We start from the raw sequence: 14,871 nt of genomic DNA on the forward strand, positions 1-14,871 counted from the left end.
GAGGGCCAGTGGGAGGGGGAGGTGGGGAGGGATAGCCTGGGGAGAAATGCCAAATGTGGGTGAAGGGGAGAAGAAAAGCAAAGCACACTGCCATGTGTGTACCTACGCAACTGTCTTGCATGCTCTGCTCATGTATCCCAAAACCTAAAATCCAATAAAAAATTTAAAAATAAATAAATAAATAAATAAATAAATTACCATAGTAAGAAATTGAAAGTAATAGAATAATTATAAAAATATACTGTAATAAAAGTTATGTGCCTGTGATCTGTCTCACACAAAATATCTTACTGTACTGTACTCACCCATTTTTTGACCACAGTCAATTGTGGGTAACTGAAACTGAGGAAAGGTCAACTGTGAATATGGGATACTACTGTAGTGAGTCATCAAATCCATGGGGATGATACATCTCTGAATTTATTGAGGTCTTCTTCAATTTTTCTTCATGTTTTATACTTGTAGAGACCTTGCACAATTTTCATTAGATATTTTCCCAGGGCATGTGGGGTTTTTAAAATGTGGATTTGAATGATATAGTTTCTGATTGATTAAAGACATTTTATAGCTTTAGAATATTGAGACTTCCCATCTAAGAATACCCCGTAGCCCTCTATTTAGTCAGATTTTAAAAAATTCTTTACATTTCATAGTATTGTTCTTAAAGGTATTTTGCATGTTTGAAGGTTTATTCCTAGACAGTCGTTTTTCTTGCTTATTATACACAAAAGAAAAATGCTTGATGACTTTTCACAATTGAACATATACATGTAGTAGGAGCCAGATGAAGATAGAACATTGCCAGAACTCCAAAAGTCCTCTGCTTCTTTCAGTCACTAATCCCACGTGGTCCCCACCTACCACAAAAATAACCACTGAAGGGCCGGGAGTGGTGGCTCAAGCCTGTAATCCCAGCACTTTGGGAGGCCAAGGCGGGTGGATCACGAGGTCAAGAGATCGAGACCATCCTGGTCAACATGGTGAAACCCCGTCTCTACTAGAAATACAAAAAAAATTAGCTGGGCATGGTGATGCGTGCCTGTCATCCCAGCTGCTCGGGAGGCTGAGGCAGGAGAATTGCCTGAACCCCGGAGGCGGAGGTTGCAGTGAGCCGAGATCGCGCCATTGCACTCCAGCCTGGGTAACAAGAGCGAAACTCTATTTCAAAAAAAAAAAAAAAAAAAAAAAAAAACCACTGATTTCTAACAGCATTCATTCGGTAAATGGAACCTTTTCTTTCTGGTTTATTTCATTCAACATTGTTTTTCTGCGATTTATCCTCATTCTTTCTTGCAGCTATATTATTCTCCTGGTAAACTATATTTCATTGTGGGAATATACTGTGATTTATCTGTCAGTTCTGTGATTGACTATATGGTCATTTGGGTAGGAAAACAATTCAGCTCCTCTACCAAACTCTAATTTTTTTTATTGAGGTATAATTTACATGCCATAAAATTTACCCTTTCAAAGTGTGCAGTTCGATGTGTTTTTACAATTGTACATAGTAATGGAACTGCTTCCAAAATCGGACTAGAGATATTTTCACCACCCTAAATGGTCTTCTCATGCCTCTTTATAATCAATCCCATCCCATATTCCCAGCCCCTGGAAAACTCTGATTTGTTTTCTGTCTCAATAGTGTTGCCTTTCCTAGAATGTGATATAAATGGAATCATACAGTATATTGTTTTTTGTTTCTGGCTTCTTTCACTTAGCATAATACTTTTGAGATTTATACATGTTGTTGCACATGTCAGTAATCCATTCCTTTTTATTGCTAGTAGGATTTCATTGTATGGATGCACCACTATTTGTTTATCCATTTACCAGTTGATAGACATGAGGTGGGGTTTAGTTTTTTAATGTGAATAAAGCTTCTATGAATGTTAATATACAGGTCTCTGTATAGACAAATGTTTTCATTTACCTTAGCTAAGTTCCTAGCTATGGGGTTGCTTGGTCATTTGGTAAGTGCATGTTGAATTTTATTTTTTAAACTGTCAAATTGTTTTCCAAAGTGACATGACATACAACCATGCACAAGAGTTTCAGTTACTGTGCATCCATGCTAATACTTGATGTTGTCAGACTTACATTCTAGCCATTCTAGTGCATGTAGTAGTATCTCATTGCAATTTTAATTTGCATTTCCCTAGTGTCTAATGATGTTGAGCTTCTTTTGATGTATGAATTTTTCATTTGTATATTTTTTGGTCAAGTGCTTTCAAATCTTTCGTCCGTTTTTAATTGGTGTTATTTCTTAGTATTGAGTTTTAAGTGAACTGCATATAAATTCTTTATCAGGTACATGTTTGCAACATTCTCTCCTAGTTAGTGGATTGTTGTTTCACTTTCATTACAGTAGCTTTCAAAGATCAGAACTTTTTAATACGATAAAGTCAAATTTACTGATTTTTCTTTTATAATTTGAGTTATAATTATCTTTGCTAAACTTGAAGTTACTACGAATTTCTCATATGTTTTCTCCCAAAAGTTTTATAGTTTCTAGCTTTTAGTCTTCAGCCTATAAGCTGATTCTAGATGATTTTTTTACATTGCAATGAATGCAAGATTCTAGTTAATTTTTTATAGTAAATATAAGTCATGTGTTTTTGGTTTTTGTTGTTGTTGTTTGCCCATAGGTATCTAGTCGCTTCAGTACCACTTGTTTGAAAGACTATTCTTTCCACATTGAGTTACTTTGGCACCTTTATATATAATCAATTGACCATATATGTGTAGGTCTAGCTCTGTACTCTCTAATCTGTTCCATTGATCTATCTGATCATCCTTATACTAAAAGCACACTTTCTTGATTATTGCAGCTTTAGAGTAAGTCAGTCTTTTTCTTGTCTTATCTTTGAAACAGAGCCTCATTCTGTTGCCCAAGCTGGAGTGCAGTGGCTTAATCATAGCTCACTACAGCCTCCACTTCCTGGGCTCAAGTGATCCTTTTGCCTTAGCCTCCTGAGTAGCTGGAACTGCAGGCCTGCATCAGCATGCCTGGCTAATTAAAAAAAGGTTTTTTTAGTAGAGACAAGGTCTCACTATGTGGTCCAGGCTAGTCTTCAACTCCTAAGCTCAAGTGATCCTCCTGCTTTGGCTTTCCAAAGTGCTGGGATTATAGCTGTGAGCCACCATGCTCAGCTATAGTAAGTTTTGGAAACAGGTAGGGGAAGTCTTACAACTTTGTTCTTCTTAAAAATTAATATGGCTGCTCTAGGTCTTTTGTGTTTTCATATAAATTTTAGAATTAGCTTATCAATTTTACCAAAAAAGCCTACTAGAAGTTTGCTTGTAATCTATAGATCAATTTGGAATAAATGGACACTTGTTTGGCTTTCAATCCATGAAAATGGTGTATCTCTCAATTTATTTAGGTTTCTTTCATTTTAGTTTAGATTTTTTTTTTTTTAGTTTTTAGTTTGTGGATTTTTCACACATATTCAATTTATCTTTTAAGTATTTCATGTTTTTGTTGCCATTGTACAATAAAATTGCTTTCTTAATTTTGCTTTTAAGTTGTTCATTATTAATATGAAGCAAATTAACTTTATATTGAACTTACTAAACTTATTATTGTAATAGCTTTTAAACAGAATTTTAACAAGATAGTCATGTTTTCTACCAATAAAGACAGCCTGACATCTTCCTTTCCTGTTTGTATACCTTTTGTCCCATTCTCTCACCTTACTGCACTGCCTAGGACTTCCTATACAGTGCTGAATAGAAGTGGTGATAGTGTACAGCTTTGTCTTTTTCCCAATATGAGAGGGATTGTATTTCTCCATCGAGTATAATGTTTACTGTAGATTTCTTTTATCCATCCTTTATTAGATCAATGCGATTTTTTTCTATTCTTAGCTTTCTCTGAGTTTTAATCATGAGGAATGATAAATGTAAGCAAATGCTTTTACTGCATCTGTTGGATAATCATATGCTTTTGTTACTTTAGTCAGTATGTGCTAAATGACATCATTTATATGTAGCTGTTTGTATATTTTAATTGATGAATCATAGTTTTACCTGCGTTTGGGATATATGTGATATTTTGATGCATATATGCAGTGCATCATGAGCAAATCATAGTAATTGCAATATCTATTACTTCAAACATTTATGTCTTACTTGTCTTAGGACACTTAAAATTCTTCTAGTATTTTGAAATTTACTATAAATCATTGTTAACTATAATTTTCCTATTGTACTATCAAATATTGTAACTTATTTTTTCTACTAATTTTATTTTGTACCCATTAGCCCTCCCTTCCCACTTCCACTTCCCTGGTAACTACCATTCTACTCTCTATATTCATGAGATCCACTTTTTCATTTTTAGCTTCTGCATAAATGATAACATGATATTTGTCTTTCTGGGTCTGGTTTATTTCATTTAACATAATGACCTCCAGTTTCATCCATGTTGATGCAAATGAAAAGATTTTATTTCTTTATGGCTGAATAATATTCCATTGTGTATATATATCACATTTCCTTTCTTTTTGGGGGGAGGAAGGGGGACTCTGTCGCCCATGTTGGAGTGCAGTGGCATGATCTCGGCTCACTGCAGCCTCTGCCTCCTGGGTTCAAGTGATTCTCCTGCATCAGCCTCCTGAGGAGCTGGGACTACAGGCACGCACCACCATGCCCAGCTAATTTTTGTATTTTTAGTAGAGATGGAGTTTTACCATGTTGGCCAGCATGGTCTTGATCTCCTGACCTCATGATCTGCCTGCCTCAGCCTCCCAAAGTGCTGGGATTACAGGCGTGAGCCACCGTGCCCGGCCCACATTTTCTTTATTCATTCATCCATTGATGGACACTTAGGTTGATGCTGTATCTTGGCTATTCTGCTGCAATAAATGTGGGAATGTAGATGTCTCTTCAGTGTACTGATTTCCTTTCTTTGTGTTATATACTCAGCAGTAGGCCTGCTGGATCATATGGCAGTTCTGTTTTTAGTTTTTTGAGACACTGCTATACTGTTTTACATAATGGTTTTACTACTCTATATTTTCATCAACAGTGTATAAGTAAATGTTCCCCTTTCACCACATCCTTGCCAGCATTTTTGATTTTTTTTTAATAGCCATTCTAACTGGGGCCTGCTGGGGGGTAGGGGTTAGGGGAGAGATAGCATTAGGAGAAATAGCTAATGTAGATAACAGGTTGATGGGTGCAGCAAACCACCATGGCATGTGTATACCTAACAAACCTACATGTTCTGCATATGTACCCCAGAACCTAAAGTATAAAATAAATAAAGGAATAAGTATTAAAAAATAAATATCTATTTAGGTCTTTTGCCCATTTTTTATTTGAGTTATTTGTTTTTTTGGTATTGAGTTGAGTTTCTTATGTATTTTGGTTATAATCCCTTTTCAGATGCATAGTTTGCAAACACTCTCTCTCATTCTTTAGGGTATCTCTTCATTTTGTTAATTATTTCCTTTGCTGTATATGGGCTTTTTTGCTTGATATAATCTCGATTGCCTATTTTTGCTTTTGTTAGCTGTGCTTTTGATGTCTTTCCCAGAAAATCTTTGCCCAGACCAATGTCCTGTAGCACTTCTCCAGTGTTTTTGTCTAGTAGCTTCATATACTCAGTCCTTAAATTCAAGTCTTTAATTCACTTTGAGTTTATTTTTGTATATGGTGAAAGATGGGGTATAGTTTTATTCTTTTGCATGTGAATATTGAGTTTTCCCGGCACTATTTATTGAAGAACTATCCATTCTCCAATGTATGTTCTTGGCACCTTTGTTAAAATGAGTTGACTATAAGGATATGGACTTATTTCTGAGTTCTCTATTCTGTTCCATTGGTCCATGTGTCTGTTTTTATGCCAGCACCATGCTTTTGGTTACTATAGCTTTGTATATAATTTGAAATCAAGTAATATGATGCCTCCAGCTTTGTTCTTTTGGCTCAGGAATACTTTAGCTATTTGGAGTCTTTTGTGGTTCTGTACAAATTTTGGGATTTTTTTTTTTTTCTGTGAAGCATGTCATTGGTATTTTGATAGGGGTTGCATTGAATCTGTAGATGGCTTTGGGTAGTATGGACATTTTAACAATATTAATTCTTCCAAGTCATGAGGATGGGATTTCTTTCCATGCTTTGGGTGTCCTCTTCAATTTCTTTCATCAGTGTTTTATAGTTTTTCTTGTTGAGATCTTTCACTTCTTTGGTTAAATTTATCCTTAGGTGGCTTTGTTGTTGTTGTTGTTTGTAGCTATTGTAAATAGGATTGCTTTCTTGATTTATTTTTTCAGAAAAGAATCTCTGTTGATTGCAATTAGTATATAGAAATGCTACTACTTTTTTGTATATTGATTTTGTATTCTCCAAATTTAATAAGTTTATCAGTTCTGAGAGGGTTTTTGTGTCAAGTCATTCAGTTTTTCTAAACATAAAATCATGTCATCTGCAAATAAGGATAATTTGACTCCTTCCATTCCAGTTTGGATGCCGCTTATTTCTTTCTCTTGCCTAACTACTCTGGCTAAAACTATATAGATTTTTGAATGTTAAATCATTATTGTGTTCCTGAAATAAACCCAACTTGGTCATAATGCACTACCTTTTTATATCTCACTTTATTGAATTTATTAATTACTTTTCGGAGTTTCACACCTGTGTTTATATATGATGTTGGCCTAAATATTTTTTTCTTTTTTTGTTTTGTTTGTTTTGAGACAGAGTCTTGTTCTGTTGCTTAGACTGGAATGCAGTGGCACAATCTTGGCTCACTGCAATCTCTGCCTCTGGGGTTCAAGCAATCCTCCTGCCGTAGCCTCCAGAATAGCTGGGATTAAAGGTGCACACCACCAGGCCCAGCTAATTTTTGTATTTTTCATAAAGATAGGGTTGCATGATGTTGGCCAGCCTGGTCTCAAACTTCTGACCTCAAGTGATCCACCCACCTGGGCCTCCCAAAGTGCTGGGATTACTGGTGTGAGCCACCACACCTGGCCAAATTTTTCTTTCTTGCAATATCTTTATCAGGTTTTAGTATTAAGTTTATACTAGCCTCATAACACAACTTGAAAGTGTCCTTTTTCTATTATCTGGAAGAGTTTTGTATTTTAATATTGGTGATTTTTTTATTAAACATTTGGAAACGAATGAAGTCATATAATCTAGAACTGCTTTTAATTATAAATTTTGTCCCTTTAATAGAGAACTATTCAGATTTTCTATTTCTTCTTGTGTTTGTTTTGGCAAATTGTGTTTTTCAAATGAATTTATTTAAACTACATTTTTAAATTTATCATTATGTAATAGTTTGTGTAATAAGTTTCTTTAATAACACTCTATAGGACTTTTCATCCCTAATATTGGTAATTTTTTCTGCCCATGGTTTCTTAATCATTCTTAATCTGTTCTGTATTTTTAGAGTCGAATTTTTACTTTGTTGATTTTCTATTTTATTTATGCCTTATCTTTATTCTCTTTTATAGTCTGTTCTTATCTTGATTATTTGCTTTCTTTTACATTCTTTAGGTTCAATTGTCGTTCGTTTTCTAGCGTCTTGAAATGGATCTTAGAACATTTCTCAACCTTTTTTTCTTTTTGCATGATGTATGCTTTATGTAAAGGCTCTATCTCTCTAATTACGACTAACTGCATCCCAGTCATTCAACTGTTGTGTTACACTTTTGTCATCAGTTTAAATTTATTTATATGTCTTCTTTGATCCATGGGATGTTTAGAAAAATACTACTTAATTTTGTCAAGTCCAAGAGAAAACTTCCCCCTCACCCTCTGAAAGGTTGCTGAAAATCACCAACAAAAGACAGTTTAAGAGGAGAAAAGGCATACACATTTATTTGATTATGGTTTTATGTGACATAGGAGTCTTCAGAATGAAGCCCCAATTTAGAGGGATACTGTTCATTTTTATGCTTAGGTTCAACAAAATACGGATAGTAATGAAGAAATATAATTGGACAAAAGAGTAAAATCTCATGCTAATAGACTGGGGAACCCCAGCAAGTCTTGCCTCTTCAGATCCTTCTTGGCCTCTCTGTACCACATCTCTTCATTTTGGGTATGGGGCAGGATCTTCTCTGGAATAGGAGTCTTAAGACCTACAGTCAAACAAGGCAAGTCAGATCATTCCTTTATGGCCAGTAGTTACACAGAAAGGTGAGTAAAAAGTTAGAATAATACTTTTAGGTTTTATGTCTGGCTCTGGGGAAAAGGGGTTCTGGATGTTATGAACTGCCTTCAGGAAGAGGGAGTCTAGTTTCTATGGATAGCCGCAGGGGAGAATGAGAGGGCAGGAGGGCAGGAGAAGGTCAGAGAAAGCTGCTTCTGAGACCCCTTACAATTTCTACACGATTGTATTGATTTCTAGCTTAATTCCACTGTTATCCAAAGACATATGGTATGTGACTGAAGTCCTTTGAGATTTGTTGGTACTTGCTTTATAGTTTGACATATGATCATTTAATAAATGTTCTTATGTACTTCAAATAATATATATGTGAGTATATATGCATAGATATTAAGATATATTTTCTAGTTATTGGATGTGTTCTATATTTGCTTATCAATTAGGTCAAATTTATTAATAGTGTTGAGTTATATCTTCTATATCCTTGCTGATTTTTTTCCTCTGGTCTGGTTTTTCTGTCACTTGCTAAGAGAGCTTTGTTTAAAACATCTAACAATGGTTGAGGGGTTTGACTGTTTCTCTTTTTAATTCAGTAAGTTTTTGCTTTATATAGTTTGAGCCTATGCTGTTAGGTATATACACACTTATGATTGTTATAGTATATTTTTGAATTGATACTTTGATCATCATTAAATGTCCCTTTTATTTGTTATATTTCTGGTCTTAATGTCTTGGTCTGATTTTTTTTTTTTTGATAGCTATACAACCTTTCTTTTGGTTTATTTTTCACATGATATCCCTTTTTCCTCCTTTTTACTTTAACCTTAATGAATTATTATATTTAAAGTGTCTGTCTTATAAGCAACCTATAGTTTGGGTTTTTGAAAACCCAATTTTATGGTCTTTGTTTTTTATTTTGCATATTTAGTCTACTCACAGTTAATGTAATTACTGAAAAATGCGACTTTAAATCTATCAGTTTACTCTTTTTCAGTTGTCTCATCTGACTTGTTTATTTTTTTCTTTTCTTGATTTATTTTTAATTAATCTGGAATTTTAAAATTCAATTTCTTTTCTTTTACTTATTATTTATGCAATACATAGTATATAGTGTCAGTGTTTAGGTATACGTTGTTCATTATTATTTTGGTGATTACCCAAGATAATTAGTTTTCTTATCTCCTTCAGGATAACCCAAGACTTTAGATAACTTTAAACTCCATTTACCGTCTTTCAACTTTTGTGCAATTGCTGTCATATATTTTAATTCAATACATATTTTAAACCCATAAATATAATAATTATGGTTTGAAACCATTCTTTTGTTGTAGGATTGAAGAATCTAAAAGAAAAAAAACAAAAAGAAAAAAAAAGAAGCCGTCCATTTCCATTTGGATTCATGAACATTTTCTATTTTAGTGGTTCTTCATCTTTTTCTGCATCACTATACTTTCATCTTGGATTGGTTTTCTTCTGCCTGGAGAATTCCCTGTGGCATTCCTTTTAGTGTGAGTCTGCTGAGTATAATTGTGTCAGGCTTTGTTTGAAAACATTTCACTTTTGCCTTTATTTTTACAGATGATTTCTTTAGAATATAGACTGCAAGTTGGCAGTTAGCATTGTCCTTCATCATTTAATGATATCATGCCATTGTTCACAGCTTCCATTGTTTCTCTTCTAAGTCAATCATCAGTCTCATTTTTAATTATTTGAATTTAATTCATATTTGTTAGCTTCTTACAGTATGTTTAAATCATTTATTTTAAAACTTTCTTCTGTTCTAATATAAACAATGTAAAGCCATACATTTCCCTCTGGGCTCTGCTTTAGCTGATTCCACAAATTCTAATATGTTGTGTTTTCATTTCATTCAAATTATTTTTAATTTTCTTTGTAGTCTGGGTGACAGAATGAGACTGTATGAAAAATAAATTGTTTTAATTTTCTTTGTGATTTCTTTTTTTGACCTATGGGTTATTTAGAAGTGTGTTATTTAATTTTCAGATATTTGGGGGATATTCCAGAGTATCTTTTACTTATTAATTTTTAATTTAATTCTCTTGTGGTCAGAGAACATGGTTCTTATTATTTCAATCTTCTTGGAACTTTATCAAGATTGTTTTAAAACTCAGGATATAGTCTAATTTAGGAAACGTTTCTGGTGCACTTTCAAATAAACTGTTGCTGTTTGGTGAAGTGTTCTATGATGTGAAATAGGTCAATTTGTTTAATAATGTGTACAAGTCACACACTCTTACTTTTGTCTTCTTAGTTTATCAATTCCCAACAGAAGAGAGTTAATACTCCTTAGCTATAATTTTTGAATTGTCTATTTTTCTTTTCAGTTTGGTCAGTTTTTGCTTCATGTATTTTGGAGCTCTGTAATCAACTGCATATATATTTAAAATTGTTTCATTTTCTTGATAGATTTACATTTTATTATGGAATGTCTCTCTTTATTTTTGTTAATATTCCTTGTCCAAAAATCACTTTGATATAGCCTCATGAGCTTTCTTATTGATTCAAGTTTTCACACTCTAGTTTTTCTAAATTTTTACTTTTAATTTCTCCTTATATTTAACATAAATTTATTGTAGACAACATATAGCAGGTTCTTGCTTTTTAAAAATCCAGTCTGACAATATCTTCTTTTTAATTGCAATGCTTTGACTGTATATATTTAGTGAAAATGTTGACAGTAACTTTCAATACATGAACATGAGATTTATTTGTGTCTTCTTCAATTTCTTTTATTAATGTTTTATAATTTTCAGTGTATGGTCTTTCACCTCCTTGGTTAAATTTATTCCTAAGCGGGTTTTTTTGGAAGTTATTATAAATGATAATTTTTAAAATTCTTTTTCAGATAGTTTGTTGTTAGTATATAGAAATGCTACTGATTTTTCTATGTTAATTTTGTATATTGCAACTTTACTGGTTTCTTTTATTATAATAGGTTTTTTGGTGGAGTTTTTGAGCACACTTATAATAGCTATTTCAAAATTCTCATATGCTAATTCCATCATATCTGTCATTTCTGGGTCTGCTTTTATTGACTAATTTTTCTCTTGATTATCAGACTTGTCCTGCTTTTCTACATATCTAGTAACTGTTTACCAACTGCCAGACTTTTAATGTTACATTGTAGCATGTCTATATTTTTTTTATTTAATTAAAGAATTAAATAGGCAGTAAAGAATGTTTGGCAGGCAATAAAGAATATTTGGCAGGCAGTAGGGTAACTTGCAGATAACTTGTTTTCCTTTCAAGGCTTGCTTTTAAGCTTTATTCAGGTAAATCTATAATAACCTTTACTCTAGGGCTAATTCATTCCCTGTGATTTTTCTTTGGTCTCCTCTATCAATGCCTTAAATTTTTGTTCTACCCTGGCTAGGTAGAACTTGAACATATCCCAGTCCTGTAGAAGCTTTCAAGATTGTTTAGCCTACGGCTTCCCAGCAGCTATTTGCCCAACCTCATAGAGTTTCTTTATATGCATCTATAGTTTACTATAAGCAATAGACTTAAGGGGATTTCTATGCTTATGTCTAAATTTCTTCTTTGCATTGCTCCCTCTTTTCCAATACTATGCCTGGCATATTCCAGCTGTCTCAGCCTGCCCAAACTCTCATCTGTCTTTTCAACTCAATGAATCTGTTATGCTTTTCTGGTTTCTTCTTACCTGCACTGTGATCTGGAAAGTCCCTCTAAGCAGAAAGCTACTGTGATTGTAGGACTTCACTCTTTTGCTTTTGTTCTTGCCTTTATCACAGTTCTGCATTGCCTGTTGTCCTATGCCTGAAAATAGATGCTTCGTGTATTTTGTCCTAATTTTCAGTGCTTTGGGATGGGAGATGAATTCCAGAATCAGTCATTCTAATATAGCCAGAATGGAACAATGTTGCAAAGTCTTTAAGATTTTACAAATGAAAAGTTTGCTAGAGCAGGAGACCCGGTGTGGTGGCTCATGACTGTACTCCCAGCACTTTCAGAGGCTGAGGCAGGCAGATTACCTGAGGTCAGGAGTTCGAAAGCAGCCTGGCCAACATGGTGAAACCCATCTCTACTAAAAATACAAAAATTAGCTGGGCGTGGTGGCAGGTGCCTCTAATCCCAGCTACTCAGGAGGCTGAGGCATGAGGATCACTTGAACTCGGGACAAGGAGGTTGCAATAAGCCCAGATCATGCCACTGCACACCAGGCTGGGTGACAGAGCAAGACTCCGTCTCAAAGAAAAGAAAACAAATATGTATTAGAATAGTTGGTTCTGTCATGGAGAGGGTAATGAGAAAAAGACTAAGTGACAACTATATAACTTCTTTCTTGACAGAAGTGTAAGAAATGCCTTATCTTTGGAAGCATTTTCTCCTCAATTTCAAAAGAAGTTTCAATGGAAATACTTATTTTTTGAAAGTTAGAAGTTTCAACTTTAGGTTTATATTTTTTCCATAAACAAAGGCTAACTAGGCAGATTTCTAATGTTGCAGTATTGTTAATTTAGATCACTGATGATGATAAAGTGGTTCCTGCTGCTCTTGCTGCTGCCAACAATAAAAACATTTACTTAGGCACTGCTAATATACCAGGCATTGTGCTAGGCACTTTACACTGATTATCTTCACCCTTCCACAACAGTTCTGCAAGTTAGAAATCATGATCCTGGGAAACTCAAGGAGGTAAAATTATTTCCTCAAGGTAATACGCTAAGAAGTGAAAACTCCATGACTAAATTACTCGGTGGTCGTTTAGTGGCTAGAATTGGGAAACAATCTCAGCTCATCAGTAACAATGCCTCCTCCCATTATTATACTGCTCTCTGATTCTGTCTTTACCTGAGCTTTCCATCTGGCAAATTAAACTGGAAAACAGCCGACTTTCTTCCCAGAGAGGCTGTATTATTATATAGATGTTTTACATTATTTTGCTTTGAATAACAACATATGTAAATGTGCTCCTGGAGTCTAAACTACTCTTATTTTGTCAAACTGGGCCTCTCTCACTAGGGTGAATAGTTGAAAATTTTAGAGAGGAAAAGGCCGGCTAGAAAGAAGGTTAGTTGATGTGGAGTTGCTTCTCCTTCTTTCCCCCGACTCAATGCATATTTCTATTCAGACATAAGCAGCCACTTCAGAGTCAATATTAGTAAATTTGATATCATGGAGTCCTAGCTGGTCCTGATAGTCAGTGATCAGAGTGGGTTAATCCAGCTATTACTCATTAACTCTGCATCATGTTGATATGTAGGGGCAGATGTTCTTGCTAAGAAGAATAAAAGCCTCCTGTGGCACCTGGAAGACCTTATCAGACAGGGTCCCCGGCCAGATCACAGAGAGATTCTAGCTGGGCATTTTGCTCCCTCTAACAATCTACCTCTTGTTCAGAGGTTGGCCCATCTCCTCGACTTCAGCTCTCCCTTGGGCCCTGTATTGTTGAGCCATCCCTATCTTAAACGGCCTTTCCTGGCATTTGAATCACCACTTCGATGATGTGATAATATCTGCAAGTTGGGAAAATAAAAATGGCATTTGTTTAGCCATAATTAATGAAATATTTATGTTGCATGAGACTATGTGATAAAACCTTAGGCTTAGAGTCCTTTTGCTTCTGATTACATTTGGGATTTTTTTTTCTATGACCAGACATTCTGACGCCAGCTCTTTTACACTGAGCAGATGTCATGTAGTAAAAATGGGTGCCAGATGCTGTGAGCCACAGAAGGGCGATTTGTTTAAGAGCTGGCTCCAACTTTTTTGCATTCAATTACTCTGCAGAACAAACCTTACACAAGCATTTAGGTAACTCAGCTAACTTCAGACATGCATTTTAATAATAGATTTTTATCTCTGAATGCATTCTGAGCAAGGCACCATATAAATGGTGTTTAAGGAATTAATTGATTTCTGTGCAATACCTTGGCTTTTTTTTTTTATGTGAAAAGAGAGCTGCAAAGCTCTTGGCAAGAACCCAGAAATGTAATTAACGTGGAGGGCCAAATTTTCAGTTGCCCTAGGTACTGTTGCCTCCTGCTCACAGCAGGTGCAGTGAGGAGAGGGCGGGGAGGAAGGAGATGAGAGGAAGCGGGGAGGAGGAAGGAGCAGCTTTGGTTCATAAAGCAGGAAGTGAAGCTAGCAGTTCATTGAGTTTTTCTGTTCCATTTCAGACTCCAAGAACTTTCCCCTCAGAGCACAGGTAACAGAGGCTTCCTCTTGTGCCTCTTCTACCACCTCCTCCTCTGCAGATGAAGAATTTGATCCCCAGCTTTCCTTGCAGTTAAAGGTAAAAACACTTGGTCCCCCAAAGAGGGCCTTGGCTGGTGGGGGCTGCTTACCATCCAGATTTCAGACCCAGTGTGGGCTCCAGCTGCAGTGGTTTCGTTAGGAGGATCATGTATCATTGCATCCAACATGATCCTCTCTTTACCTGGCACAACCCAAGAATTGTATCTTTAAAAAAAAAAAACTTGTTTAAGTTTGCCTTTCTCAGACCCACATTGGGGAGAAAAAAAAAAGAGACATATTTACTGGAAACCATTTGGTGATGGCAGCCCTTAAAGTGGGTTTAATATATGATCCAACAAGCAAACCATTGAAAAAATTACAACAAACAGATGCATATTTCCCTGGGGGAAGCACAGCTTCATTTAAGAAGCACTAGAGGCAGATTGCATGGAAAATGTTACGTTTATTCTAATCAGAAATATGAAATGAACCATGCAGTTGCATCTAGACCTAGATACTCCAAGGAT

The 14,871-nt window shown here is 35.1% G+C and overlaps 1 protein-coding gene across 30 annotated transcripts in view; it reads left to right on the forward strand.

Annotated features, from left to right (window-relative positions):
- Positions 1–14,871, forward strand: part of MICAL2 (microtubule associated monooxygenase, calponin and LIM domain containing 2) — a 261,902-nt gene that overhangs the window by 212,352 nt on the left and 34,679 nt on the right. For all 30 annotated transcript variants that reach the window (XM_078340519.1, XM_078340524.1, XM_054242079.2 and 27 more), the window contains one exon: positions 14,287–14,402. In XM_078340519.1, the coding sequence (XP_078196645.1) occupies positions 14,287–14,402 (116 nt within the window). The remainder of the gene's footprint in view (positions 1–14,286; positions 14,403–14,871) is intronic.

Source organism: Callithrix jacchus, chromosome 10, assembly GCF_049354715.1.
Source record: "Callithrix jacchus isolate 240 chromosome 10, calJac240_pri, whole genome shotgun sequence".
NCBI lineage: Eukaryota > Metazoa > Chordata > Mammalia > Primates > Cebidae > Callithrix > Callithrix jacchus.